The sequence below is a fragment of the Ammospiza caudacuta genome, chromosome 34 (assembly GCF_027887145.1).
Source record: "Ammospiza caudacuta isolate bAmmCau1 chromosome 34, bAmmCau1.pri, whole genome shotgun sequence".
NCBI classification, from domain to species: domain Eukaryota; kingdom Metazoa; phylum Chordata; class Aves; order Passeriformes; family Passerellidae; genus Ammospiza; species Ammospiza caudacuta.
This window is the reverse complement of record NC_080626.1, coordinates 2,889,648-2,902,382: the sequence shown is the minus strand read 5'-3', so window position 1 is coordinate 2,902,382 and position 12,735 is coordinate 2,889,648. Positions and strand designations below refer to the sequence as shown.

Sequence of the window (12,735 nt, the reverse complement as noted above, 5' to 3'; positions counted from 1 at the left end):
AGAGCGACCCCAGACCGCCCAAAGGGACCCCAGACCCATCACAGGCCCCTGAGGGTGACCCAAGACCCACTCAAGGGGGGCTCGGAGCCCCCAGACCCCTCACGGACCCCCCAGAGGGACCCCAGACCCGTCCATGTCCCATCAGGGCGACCTCAGACCCACCCAAAGGGTGCTCGGAGCCCCCAGAGGGACCCCAGACCCCTCACGGACCCCCCTGCGTGATCCTAGACCCCTCCATGTGCCCTCACGGAAACTCCAGACCCCTCACGGACCCCTCAAACTGACCCCAGACCCTTTCATGGTCACTCAGAGTAACCCCAGACCCCTCACAGACATCACAGGGTGATCTTTTTCCCTCAGAATGACCCCGGCCCCTCACGGACCACCTCCGCCATGTCCCCTTCCCTCAGAGTCAAACCCCGCCCCCTCTGCCTCGCCCAGCACGCTCATTGGCCGAGCTTTTCCCGCCTCGCCTCGCGAAAGCCAATCAGAGCAAGGCAATTAGAACGAGGGGCAGGGTCGGCGGACTTTGGGCGGGAAGAGAATCGGCCAATCAGAGCCGGAGGTGCATCAAAACAAACCACGCCCCAAAGCCGCGCCTCCTCACCAAGGCCACGCCCCCTCGCTCCGCCGCGGTCCTAAAACCCCCCCAAAAAAACCCAAAAAACCCCAAATCGGCCCCAAACCCGAGTCCTGGAGCCCCAAAATGAACCCAAATCCCTCCCATAACCCCAAAACCCCCCAAAGCGGCCCCGAAACCGACCTCAATGCCCTGTTGACCCCAGAAACCCCAAAATCGGCCCCAAAACCCCCAATATCGGTCCCAAAACCGAACCCTGGAGCCCCAAAATGGATCTCACTCCCCCCCGACCCCAAAAACCCCAAAATCGGTCCAAAATCCGAGCCCTGGAGCCCCAAAATACCCCTTAATCCTCCCCCTCCCCAAAACCCCCAAAACTGTCCCCAAAACTGCCCCCAAAACAATGACACAGCGCCAGTGACAGTGACACAGTGACACAGTGACAGCGGCAGGGACACGGGGAAAGCGACAGTGACACAATGACACAGTGACACAGTGACACAGCCACCCCCCAGCGAGCGCTGCCACCACCGCTGTGTCTGCCGTGTCACCCCTCTGTCCCCCCCATTGGGGACATTGCCACCCCCCCGTGTCCCCTGAGTGTCCCCCCCACTGGGGACATTGCCACCCCCCCGTGTCCCCCCCGTTTTTCCCCTTTGTCCCCCCCGTGTCCCCTCCTTGTCCCCCCGCTTTTCCCCCTCCATGCCCCCCCAATGTCCCCCCTTTTTGCCCCCCTTTTTCCCCCCTTTGTCCCCTCAGTGTGCCCCCCATGTCCCCCTGTTTTTGTCCCCCCGTGTCCCCTGAGTGTCCCCCCTTTTTGTCCCCCCCAATGTCCCCCCCTCGTGTCCGCCTGAATGTCCCCCCTTTCTCCCCCCCATCCCCCCCAGGTTTTCCCCCCCTTTGTCCCCCCGTTTCCGCCCCCCGTGTCCCCTCAATGTCCCCTCCTTGTCCCCCCCGGTTTCCCCCCTGTGTCCCCCCCGTGCCCCGGTTTTTACCCCCCCCTTTTTGCCCTCCCCGTGACCCCCCCATTAGGGACGCTGCCACCCCCCCGTGTCCCCGCGTGTCCCCTCAATGTCCCCTCCTTGTCCCCCCGGTTTCCCCACTGTGTCCCCCCCGTGCCCCGGTTTTTACCCCCCCCCTTTTTGCCCCCCCTCCCCGGTGTCCCCCCCACATCCTGCCCCGTGTCCCCCCCATTGTGTCCCCCCCGGTTTTTGCCCCCCCCGGTGTCCCCCCCACATCCTGCCCCGTGTCCCCCCCATTGTGTCCTCCCCGGTTTTCCCCCCCGGTTTTTGCCCCCCCCGGTGTCCCCCCCACATCCTCCCGCGTCACCGCCTGACGCACGGCCCGGCCCCCCCCGCCCCCCCCGGGGCCACCCGTGCTGACCGCGGCGGCACCGAGCGCCCCCCCCTGCCCAAAAACCCCAAAACACCTAAAAAAAAAACCAAAAAAACACCCAAAAAACCGCCCAAAAATAACCCCAAAAACCCCCAAAAAAACTGCCCAAAAAAAAGCCCCCAAAAACACCCAAAACCCCCCCGGGGCCACCCGTGCTGACCGCGGCGGCACCGAGCGCTCCCCCTTCCCCAAAAAACCCCCCAAAAAAAACTAAAAACCCCCAACCCCCCCCCGGGCCCCCTTGGGGGGTTCACCCCCATTTCTGGGGGGGGTCTCCCCCGTTCCGGGGGGGTTTCCTGCCCCGGGGGGGTCCCGGCGCTGACGCAGCGCGGCGGGGCCGGGGGGGCCCTGCGGCCGCCCGGGGTTTCCGCTGACGTCAGCGGGGGCCCCCCCGCCCCCTCGGAGCCCCCCCCGAGCCCTTCCGGGACCGCGGGGGCCGCACCGGGACCCCCCCCAAGCCCGGGACACGCCCCCTAACCCGGGACACGCCCCCTAGCCGAGACCCTCCCCCCGCCGTCCCCAGCTCGCCCCGCCCCCTCCGCGGGATGGACACGCCCCCCGGGATTGCCCCGCCCCCTTCCCCCGATTTTGCGCCCCCCACGGGGGGTCCCGGTGCTGACGCGAGCGGGGAGAACCGGGGGGGGGGGGGATGGGGGCTGAGTCAGAGACGGGGGGGGGGGGACCGGGGGGGTCCCCACGGTGGGGCGGAACCGGTTCGGGGTCGGGACCCCCCCTGTGAGGGGTCGGCACCCCCCGGTTCGGGACCGGGAACCCCCCAGGCTCGGGATCCCTCCGGTGCCGGTCCGGTCCGGTCCCACCTGGTCCAGGTGCGGCCCCGGGTCAGGTGCGGGGCCGCGGGACCCCCGCTCGGGCCGGACCCTGCGGTACCGGGGCGGGTTCGGGCTCCGGTGGCGGTTCCGGTACCCCCGGTCCAGGTGTGACCCCGCTCCCGGTACCGCCGGTGCCGGTTCGGGACCGATCCCGGTACACCTGGTCCAGGTGCGGGACAGGTCCAGGTGCGCCCTGCTCCCGGTACCGGTCGGTCCGGTTTCGGCCCTGCTCCAGGTGCGCCCTGGCGGAGGTTCGGGACCGATCCCGGTACTCCCGGTGCAGGTTCGGAACCGATCCCGGTGCCGGTTCTGCCCCGATCCCGGTGTCCCCCGGTCCAGGTTCGGAGCAGATCCAGGTGCGCCGTGCTCCACGTTCGGTCCCGCTCCCGGTACTGCCGGTTCAGGTTCGGGACCGATCCCGTTGCCCCTGGTTCCGGTTCGCTCCCGGTCCCCCCGGTCCAGGTGTGGGACAGGTCCAGGCGCGCCCCGGCCGAGTTTCGGCCGCGGTACCCCCGGTCCCGGTTCGCTCCCGGTCCCGGTCCATCCCCCCCAGGTGCGCCCCCTCCCCGCTCCCGATTCCCCCGGTCCCGGTTCGGTGCCGTTCCCGGTACCCCAGTCCCGATTCTCTCCCGATTCCCCAGTCCCGGTTCGGTCCCGGTTCGGTCCCGGTTCGGTCCCGGTCCGTCCCCCCGCCTCCAGGCGCGCCCCTTCCCCTCCTCCGCCGCCTCTCGGGGGTCCCGTTCGTCCCTCCCGGTTTGGGTCGGTGTTGGGGTGTCCCGCTCGTTCCGGTTCGGTCCCGCTGGGTCTGGGGGGGTCCCGGGGGGGTCCCGGGGGGGTCCCGGGGGGGTCCCGGGGGTGCCGGTGCCCGGGGGCCGCCGTGGGGGGTTTCGCTCCCCCCGGTCCCGGTTCGGTCCCGGTCCATCCCCGTTCCCCCCCCTCCAGGCGCGCCCCTTCCCGCTCCTCCCCTCGGGGGTCCCGGTTCGGTCCCGCTCGGTCCCGCTCGGTCCGGGGGGGTCCCGGGGGGGTCCCGGGGGTGCCGGGGGGGTCCCGGGGGCCGCCGTGGGGGGTTTCGCTCCCCCCGGGCCGTTGCTGAATGGAAAAGCCGTGACTCAGGATGTGTCATCGGCGGCGGCCGCGGCCGCGGCGGCTCCCGCGGGCGTTATAAAGGGCGGGGGGCGGGCGGCGCGCCGGGCGTCACGCGGGGACACCGGGACACGCGGGACAGACCCGGACCGGGCCCGGGACAGACCCAGCCCCCCACGACACGCGGGGGGGACGGAGTGAGGAGGAGGAGGAAGGCGGGGAGGGGATTTGAGGTGGGGGGGCGTGAAAGGGAGAGAGGGGAGAGGAGTGGGAGCGTGGGGAGTGTGGGGAGCCGGTCACGGAGCGTGGGGAGCCGGTCACGGAGCGTGGGGAGCCGGTCACGGAGCGGGGGCAGCGGGTCACGGAGCGTGGGGAGCCGGTCACGGAGCGTGGGGACCCCTCTCGGTGCGTAGGGACAATCCCCGAGCGGGTCACGGTGCGTGGGGACCCTCCCGGTGCGTGTCACGGTGCGTGGGGACAGTCCCGGCGATTTGGGGACAATCCCGGAGCGTTGGGAAAATCTCGGACCGTGTCACGGTGCGTGGGGACCCTCCTGGAGCGTGGGGACAGTCCCGGAGCGTGGGGACAGTCCCGGAGCGTGGGGACAGTCCCGGTGCGTGGGGACAATCCCGGAGCGTGGGGACAGTCCCGGTGCGTGGGGACAGTCCCGGAGCGTGAGGACAGTCCTGGTGCGTGGGGACAATCCCGGAGCGTGGGGACAGTCCCGGTGCGTGGGGACAGTCCCGGTGCGTGGGGACAGTCCCGGTGCGTGGGGACAGTCCCGGCGATTTGGGGACATCCCCGGTGCGTGGGGACAGTCCCGGAGCGAGTGTCACCGGCAGCGCGTCCCGCGTGTCCCGCGTGGGGAGGACGCCCCGAGCAGCACCGTGAGCGCGTCCCGCGTGTCCCGGTGTCCCGCGTGTCCCGGTGTCCCGCGTGTCCCGGTGTCCCGGCGCGGGTGACCCTCGGTGACAGCAGCGGGACCCGCGTGGGAGCGGCCCCGAGGGCGTCACGCGTGACCCCCGGTGACCCCCGGTGACCCCGTGGGAGCGCGGAGAGCCCCGAGCGCGACCCCGGCGCGGCTGCGGGACCCCGCCATGACCCGTGAGTGCCGGACACGCGTGGGGCGGGCGGGGGGCCGCCACCACCGAGGGGAGGGGGCGACACCGGTCCACCGACCGCGCGACCCCCGTGGGGAGGGTCCCGGTCCCGGGGGGGGGGGGGTCCCCGCGTGGGGAGGGGTCCCGCGCGCCCGCCCCGCACCCCACGGACCGCACCGGGCGCGTCCACGCGCGTGGGGCCGCGGGGCCCGGGCAGCGGCGGCCGCGCCTCAAACCGCAAACGGCCCCGGCGCACCTGCCCGCCCGCGGGCACGCGTGGGGGCGGCGGGCAGGGCGGGAGCGGGGCCGGGGCACGCGTGGGGCCGCCCAGGTGCGAGCGCGGCCAGGGTCGGGTGTTTGGGGTTTTTTTTCTGGGGTTTTTTTGGTTTGTTTTTTGTTTTTTTGGGGGTATTTTTTGGGGCGGATTTCGGGGGTTTCGGTACAAGCGCAGGGACCCCCCCCAGCCTCGGGTGGGCCCCCCACGCGCGGGGGCTCCGCAGGTGCCGCCGCCGCCGCCCCTGACTCAGCCCCGCATCAAAGTTTCCAAAGGCCGGGACCGCACAGGACGCGCGGCCGCGCCCCCCGCCCGCAGCCCCCACCCCAGCCCGGGATCCCGGGAATGACGGATTTCACCCATTTTTGCCCAATTTTGCCCGGGAATCCCGAAATTTGGGAGCCCCGAATTGCTGGGAGGACCCCCACAAAACCCGGAGAGAGCGCACAAAAAAAATTTGAGTTCGCACAAAAATTCAAAAATTTGGGGAGCCCCCTCCAAAATCCCGCCATTCCCAAATCCCGAGAGTCCCGAAATTCCGGGAGTGCGAGGGATCCCCGGTTTTTCCCGGTCCCGGCAGCCCCAAATCCCCGAAATTCCCGCAATTCCCAAGTCCAGGAGTCCCCGAATTTTGGGAGCCGCGAATTGCCGGGAAACTCCACCAAAACCGGGAGAGAGCGAGGATCGCACAAAAATTCGGGTTGGCACAAAAATTTGAGGAGCACCCTCAAAAATTCCGCCATTCCCAAGTGTCGGGAGTCCCGAAATTCTGGGAATGCCCAAAATTGCGAGGGATCCTCGTTTTCCCGGTCCCGGCAGCCCCAAAATCCCGAAATTCCCGATCCCGAAAGTCCCAAATTCCGACAATCCCAAAATCCCGGCAGAGCCACGCGCGGGGTCCCCCAAATCCCGAAATTCCCGAGCCCGAAAGTCCCCGAATTCCGACAATACCAAAATCCCGAAATTTCCCCAGTTCTTGAGCCCGAGAGTCCAAAATTCCGACAGCCCCAAAATCCCGAAAGCCCCGAAATCCGAGAGCCTCCAATCCCGCGATTCCCGCGATCCCCGAGCCCAAAATTCCCGAATTCCGGGAGTCCCAAATTCTGAGATTCCCCGAATTTCAGGAGTCCCAAATTTTAACATCCCCGAATTCCGGGAGCCCCAAAATCGGAGATTCCCGAATTCGGGGAGCCCCAAATTTTGAGATCCCCGAACTGCGGGAGCCCGAGGAACCCCAAATTCCCGAGGATTCGCCGCAAATCCCGGGATTCCCAAATTCCCGGGAATTCCCAAATTCCCCGGCAGCCCCAAATTCCCGGGATAGAGCCCCAAATTTCGGGATGGAGCCCCAAATCCTGGGACGCCCCCGAACCCCGGGATTCGCAAAAGCCCCAAACCCCAAATCTTCTCCTAAATCCCCAAATCTTTCCTCAAATCCCGGGGCTCTCGGGACCCCCAAATCCCAGCGTTTGCGTATCCCAAATCCCGAAATCTTCCCTAAAATTCCGCAGTTCCTGGAACCCCCAAATCTTCCCCCAAATCCCGGGATTCCCGTGGCACCCAAACCCCGGCATTCGCAGAACCCCCCGAATCCCCCAAAAGCCCCCAAAATCTCCCCAAATTTCCGCAGGGGCTCCGTGGCAAGCTCTGCTGGCCCTGCTGGCATTGTGACCCCCCCAGATGTCCCAAAATCCCCCCAAATCCCCCAAATTTCCGCAGGGGCTCCGTGGCAAGCTCTGCTGGCCCTGCTGGCATTGTGACCCCCCCAGATGTCCCAAAATCCCCCCAAATCCCCCCAAATTTCCGCAGGGGCTCCGTGGCAAGCTCTGCTGGCCCTGCTGGGGCTGTGACCCCCCAGATGTCCCAAAATCCCCCCAAATCTCCCCAAATCTCCGCAGGGGCTCCGTTCAGGGCGCTGCTGACCCTCCTGGGGCTCTGGCCGGGGCTGTGGCCGGGCCCGGGGGTCGCCCTCGCCCCCCGCCCGCGCCCCCCGAGCCCCCCGGACCCGCGCGGGGACCTGGACAGCGTCATCCACCTGGCCAAGGCGCTGCTGGGGGACACCAGGGCGCTGCTGGAGCTGCTCGTGGGTACCCCGAGACCCCCTGAGACCCCCAAAATCCCCCCCAAAATCCCCCGAAAATCCCCCCTCCCCAAAACTCCCCGAATCCCCCCAAATCACCCCAAAATCCCCCCCAAAGCGCTCCCCAAAGGGACACCAGGGCGCTGCTGGAGCTGCTCGTGGGTACCCCCCGAGACCCCTGAGACCCCCAAAATCTCCCCAAAATCCCCCGAAAATCCCCCTCCCCAAAACTCCCCAAATCCCCCCAAATCACCCCGAAATCCCCCCCAAAGCGCTCCCCAAAGGGACACCAGGGCGCTGCTGGAGCTGCTCGTGGGTACCCCCCGAGACCTCCGAGACCCCCTGAGGACCCCCCCAAAACCTCCCCAAATTTCTTCAAAGCTCCTCCAAATCCCCTAAACCTCCCAAAATCCCCCCAAATGCCTCCAAAACTGCCCAAAACCTCCCCAAATCTCCCCAAAACCTCCCCAAATCTCCCCAACTCTCCTCAAACTTCCCCTAATTTCCCTGGGAGGATTTAGGAATATTTGGGGGCGGGGGCGTGGCCAGGGCTGACCCCTCCCCGTGTCGTTCCTGTCGCGACAGAAGTCGCGATTCCCGGCCGAGGGGGAGCACAAGATGGACTCGCTGCCCGTGCTGGCCATGAGCGCGCTGGAGCTGCCCAACATCCAGGTGGGGCGGGGGTCCCGCTGTGGGGCGGGGGGCTCCGTGGGGTCTCTGTGGGGCTGGGGGCTCTGTGGGGCTGGGGGATCCATGGGCTCTCTATGGGGCCTGGGTCTCTCTATGGGGCTGGGGTCTCTGTGGGTCTGGGGTCTCTGTGGGGCTGGGAGCTCTCTATGGGGCTGGGGTCTCTCTATGGGGCTGGGGTCTCTCTGGGGCTGGGGGCTCTGTGGGTTTGGGGGCTCTGTGGGGTCCCTCTGGGTCTGGGGTCTCTCTATGGGGCTGGGGTCTCTGTGGGTCTGGGGTCTCTCTGGGGCTGGGCTCTCTATGGGGCTGGGGTCTCTCTATGGGTCTGGGGTCTCTCTGGGGCTGGGGTCTCTGTGGGTCTGGGGTCTCTCTGTGGGTCTGGGGTCTCTCTGGGGCTGGGGTCTCTGTGGGTCTGGGGTCTCTCTGTGGGTCTGGGGTCTCTCTCTGGGGCTGGGGTCTCTGTGGGTCTGGGGTCTCTGTGGGTCTGGGGTCTCTCTATGGGGCTGGGGTCTCTGTGGGTGTGGGGTCTCTCTCTGGGGCTGGGGTCTCTGTGGGTTTGGGGTCTCTCTCTGGGGCTGGGGTCTCTGTGGGTCTGGGGTCTCTCTATGGGGCTGGGGGCTGTATGGGGCTGGGGTCTCTCTATGGGGCTGGGGTCTCTGTGGGTTTGGGGTCTCTCTATGGGGCTGGGGGCTGTATGGGGCTGGGGTCTCTCTGTGGGTCTGGGGTCTCTGTGGGTCTGGGGTCTCTCTCTGTGGGTCTGGGGTCTCTGTGGGTGTGGGGTCTCTCTATGGGGCTGGGGTCTCTGTGGGTCTGGGGTCTCTCTCCGGGGCTGGGCTCTCTATGGGTCTGGGGTCTCTCTGGGGCTGGGGTCTCTGTGGGTCTGGGGTCTCTGTGGGTCTGGGGTCTCTCTCTGTGGGTCTGGGGTCTCTGTGGGTCTGGGGTCTCTCTCTGTGGGTCTGGGGTCTCTGTGGGTCTGGGGTCTCTCTCTATGGGTCTGGGGTCTCTGTGGGTCTGGGGTCTCTCTATGGGGCTGGGGTCTCTGTGGGGCTGGGGTCTCTCTGGGGCTGGGGTCTCTGTGGGTCTGGGGTCTCTCTATGGGGCTGGGGTCTCTGTGGGTCTGGGGTCTCTGTGGGTCTGGGGTCTCTGTGGGGTCCCTCTGGGTCTGGGGTCTCCGTGGGTCACCCGTGACCCCCCCGGGTCCATTTGACCCATCCTGAGCCCCCTCCCCATTTCCCCCAATTCTCTGAACCCCCCTGAGCCCCCAACCCCCCGAAGCCCCCAGAGCCCGATGTCCCCCCAATGTCCCCCCAATGTCCCCCCAATGTCCCCCCAATGTCCCCCCAATGTCCCCCGGTGTCCCCAGGCTCCCCCGGTGTCCCCAGTGTCCGTCCGTGTGTCCCCCCCGTCCTCCTGTCCCTCTGGTGTCCCCCCAGTGTCCCCCGATGTCCCCTGATGTCCTCTGACCCCCCCTGACCCCCTGTGACCTCTCAGTGTCCCCCTGACCCCTCAGTGTCCCCCCAATGTCCCCAGTGACCCCTGACCCCAATGACACCCCCAGACCCCTCAGTGTCCCCCTGACCCCTCAGTGTCCCCCCAGTGTCCCTGCGTCCATCCGTGTCCATCTGTCCCCAATGTCCCCAATGTCCCCAATGTCCCCCTGACCCCTCAGTGTCCCCCCAGTGTCCCTGCGTCCATCCGTGTCCATCTGTCCCCAATGTCCCCAATGTCCCCGGTGTTCCCATAACCCCAGTGTCCCCCCAATGTCCCCAATGTCCCCAATGTCCCCATAACCCCAGTGTCCCCCCAATGTCCCCAATGTCCCCAATGTCCCCATAACCCCAGTGTCCCCCCAATGTCCCCAATGTCCCCAATGTCCCCATAACCCCAGTGTCCCCCCAATGTCCCTCAGTGTCCCCAATGTCCCCATAACCCCAGTGTCCCCCCAATGTCCCTGCGTCCATCCGTGTCCATCTGTCCCCAATGTCCCCAATGTCCCCGGTGTTCCCATAACCCCTATGTCCCCCCAATGTCCCTCAATGTCCTCAATGTCCCCAATGTCCCTCAGTGTCCCCAATGTCCCCAATGTCCCCATAACCCCAATGTCCCTCAGTGTCCCTCTGTCCCCCCAGGCCTCGTCCCTGCTGCGCTGCCAGCGGCTCCTGTGTCCCTGTGTCGCCAGTGTCCCCAATGTCCCTCAGTGTCCATCTGTCCCCAATGTCCCCCATTTACCTTGTGTCCCCCGATGTCCCCTGATGTCCCCAATGTCTCCATATCCCCCGTGTCCCCCCAGTGTCCCCAATGTCCCCTCCCCAGGCCTCCTCTCTGCTGCCCCGTTTGGGCTCGGACCTGCTGCGCTACCAGCGCCTCCTGCGTCCCTGTGTCCCCAATGTCCCCAACGTCCCCTGTGCCCCCAGAGCCCTCAGTGTCCATCTGTGCCCTCAGTGTCCCCAGTGTCCATCTGTGCCCTCCCCAGGCCTCCTCTCTGCTGCCCCGTTTGGGCTCGGACCTGCTGCGCTACCAGCGCCTCCTGGAGTGGCTGCGCCGGGCGGGGGCGGCGCTGCGGGGCCTGGAGCCGCCGCTGGGGGCGCTGCGGGGGCGCCTCGAGCGCCTGCGGGGGCGCCTGGAGCACCTGGTGAGCGCCTGGGGGCGGGGCTTCGGGAGGGGGCGGGGCCGCAGCACCTGGTGAGCGCCTGGGGGCGGGGCTTCGGGAGGGGGCGGGGCCGCAGCACCTGGTAAGCGCCCGGCGGGCGGGGCTTCGGGAGGGGGCGGGGCCGCAGCACCTGGTGAGCGCCCGGGGGGCGGGGCTTCGGGAAGGGGCGGGGCCACCTGGAACACCTGGTGAGCACCCGGGGGGCGGGGCTTCGGGAGGGGGCGGGGCCACCTGGAACACCTGGTGAGCACCGGGGGGCGTGGCAGGGCATGGCAGGGGCGGGGTTTGAGGAAGAGGCGGGACCGAGATTCGAACCGGCGGCGGGAGAGGAGCGGGAGGCGTGGTCTGGGGCGGGCGTGGCTTGAGGAGGAGGAGCGAGCGGGATTCGAACCCGCGGCGGGAGAGGAGCGGGAGGGGCGTGGTTTGGGGTGGGCAGGGCTTGGGGAAAGGGGTGTCGGCAGCCCAGGTGAATGCCCAGGTGTGTCCCCGTGTGCCCCCCAGGTGTGCCACTGTCCCCTCAGGTGTGCCCCTGTCCCGCTCCCAGGTGTGTCCCCACTCCCTCAGGTGTGTCCCTGTCTCCCCAGGTGTCCCTTTACCCCCTCCAGGTGTGTCCCTGGCCCCTCAGGTGTCCCCATGCGCCCCCAGGTGTGCCACTGTCCCCTCAGGTGTGTCCCTGTCCCGCTCCCAGGTGTGTCCCCACTCCCTCAGGTGTGTCTCTGTCTCCCCAGGTGTCCCTTTACCCCCTCAGGTGTGTCCCTGTCCCGCTCCCAGGTGATCCCCAGGTGCGTCTCTGACCCCTCTGTCCCCCCCCAGGTGTCCCGGCTGTCGCTGCCGCGCCCCGCCCCCTCCCCAGGTGTGACCCCGCCCCCGCAGGTGACGCCGTGGGGGGCGGTGCGCGCCGCGCATGCGCTGCTGCGGGGGCTGCACCTGTACCTGGACTGGGCCGCGCGCGCGCTCGTCCTGCTGCGCAACCGCCTCTGACCCCGCCCTAATTTATTCTAATTTATTCTAATCTATGCAAAACAGCCCCGTGCCGCCCTCCGGGGCCCGCGGGAATCGGAATTATTATTGATTAATAATTAATGTCGATATTTTATTGGGTTTAATGATATTTTTATTGTTATTGTCGTTATTTTTATTATTATTGTCGTTATTTTTATTATTGTTGTTGGTACTTTAATTATTGTTATTGTTATTTTTATTATTGTTATTTCTATTGTTATCGTTGTTATTTTTAATTATTATTGTCGGAAATTTTATTATTATTGTTATTTTTAATTATTAATTTTGGTATTTTTATTATTGTCGGTATTTGTATTATTATTATTATTATTGGTAATTTTATTACAGCTGACGTTATTTTTTATTATTATTGTTAATTTTAATTATTATTTTTATTATTTTAATTTTTTATTATTGTTATTTTTATTACCGTCGTCATTATTACTGTAATTATTATTGTTATCACTGTTATTATTGTAATTATTATTGCTGTAATTATCGCTGTAATTATCACTGTAATTATCACTGTAATTATTACTGTAATTATTATTGTAATTACTACTACTACTACTACTACTACTACTACTACTATTATTATTATTATTATTATTATTATTATTATTATTATTATTATTATTCGTAGCCACCCCTCAAAAAAAATCCTATTTATTGTCTGGGATGGTTTTGTAAAGAAAAAGAGGGAAAAAATGGGGAAATAAAGGAGATTTTTAGAAAAAAAAAAGCTTAAAAGTTCATTTTGGGGACGTTTGGGATGTTTCGGATATTTGGGGATTTTGGGATATTTGGGGTATTTGGGGACATTTGGAATTTTTGGGATATTTCGGATATTTGGGACATTTTTTGGGATATTTTTAATTTTTGGGATATTTGGGATATTTGGGGCATTTTTTGGGGTATTTGGAATTTTTGGACATTTGGGGACGTTTGGGATTTTCGGAGGTTTTGGGGATATTTGAGATATTTGGAATTTTTGGGGATATTTGGGGACATTTGGAATTTTAAAAATATTTAAAAAATATTTTTAAATTTTTTT

At 64.3% G+C, this 12,735-nt stretch overlaps 1 protein-coding gene across 1 annotated transcript; it reads left to right on the top strand.

Annotated features, from left to right (window-relative positions):
- The first annotated feature begins 4,985 nt into the window (after positions 1–4,985).
- IL11 (interleukin 11) lies at positions 4,986–11,660 on the top strand. Its single transcript, XM_058822692.1, has 9 exons — positions 4,986–5,009; positions 5,128–5,319; positions 5,489–5,591; positions 6,774–6,815; positions 7,143–7,345; positions 7,928–8,014; positions 10,343–10,400; positions 10,444–10,661; positions 11,493–11,660. The coding sequence occupies exons 1-9, from the start codon at positions 4,986–4,988 to the stop codon at positions 11,658–11,660; spliced, it is 1,095 nt and encodes a 364-aa protein (XP_058678675.1).
- The last annotated feature ends 1,075 nt before the right edge of the window (positions 11,661–12,735 follow it).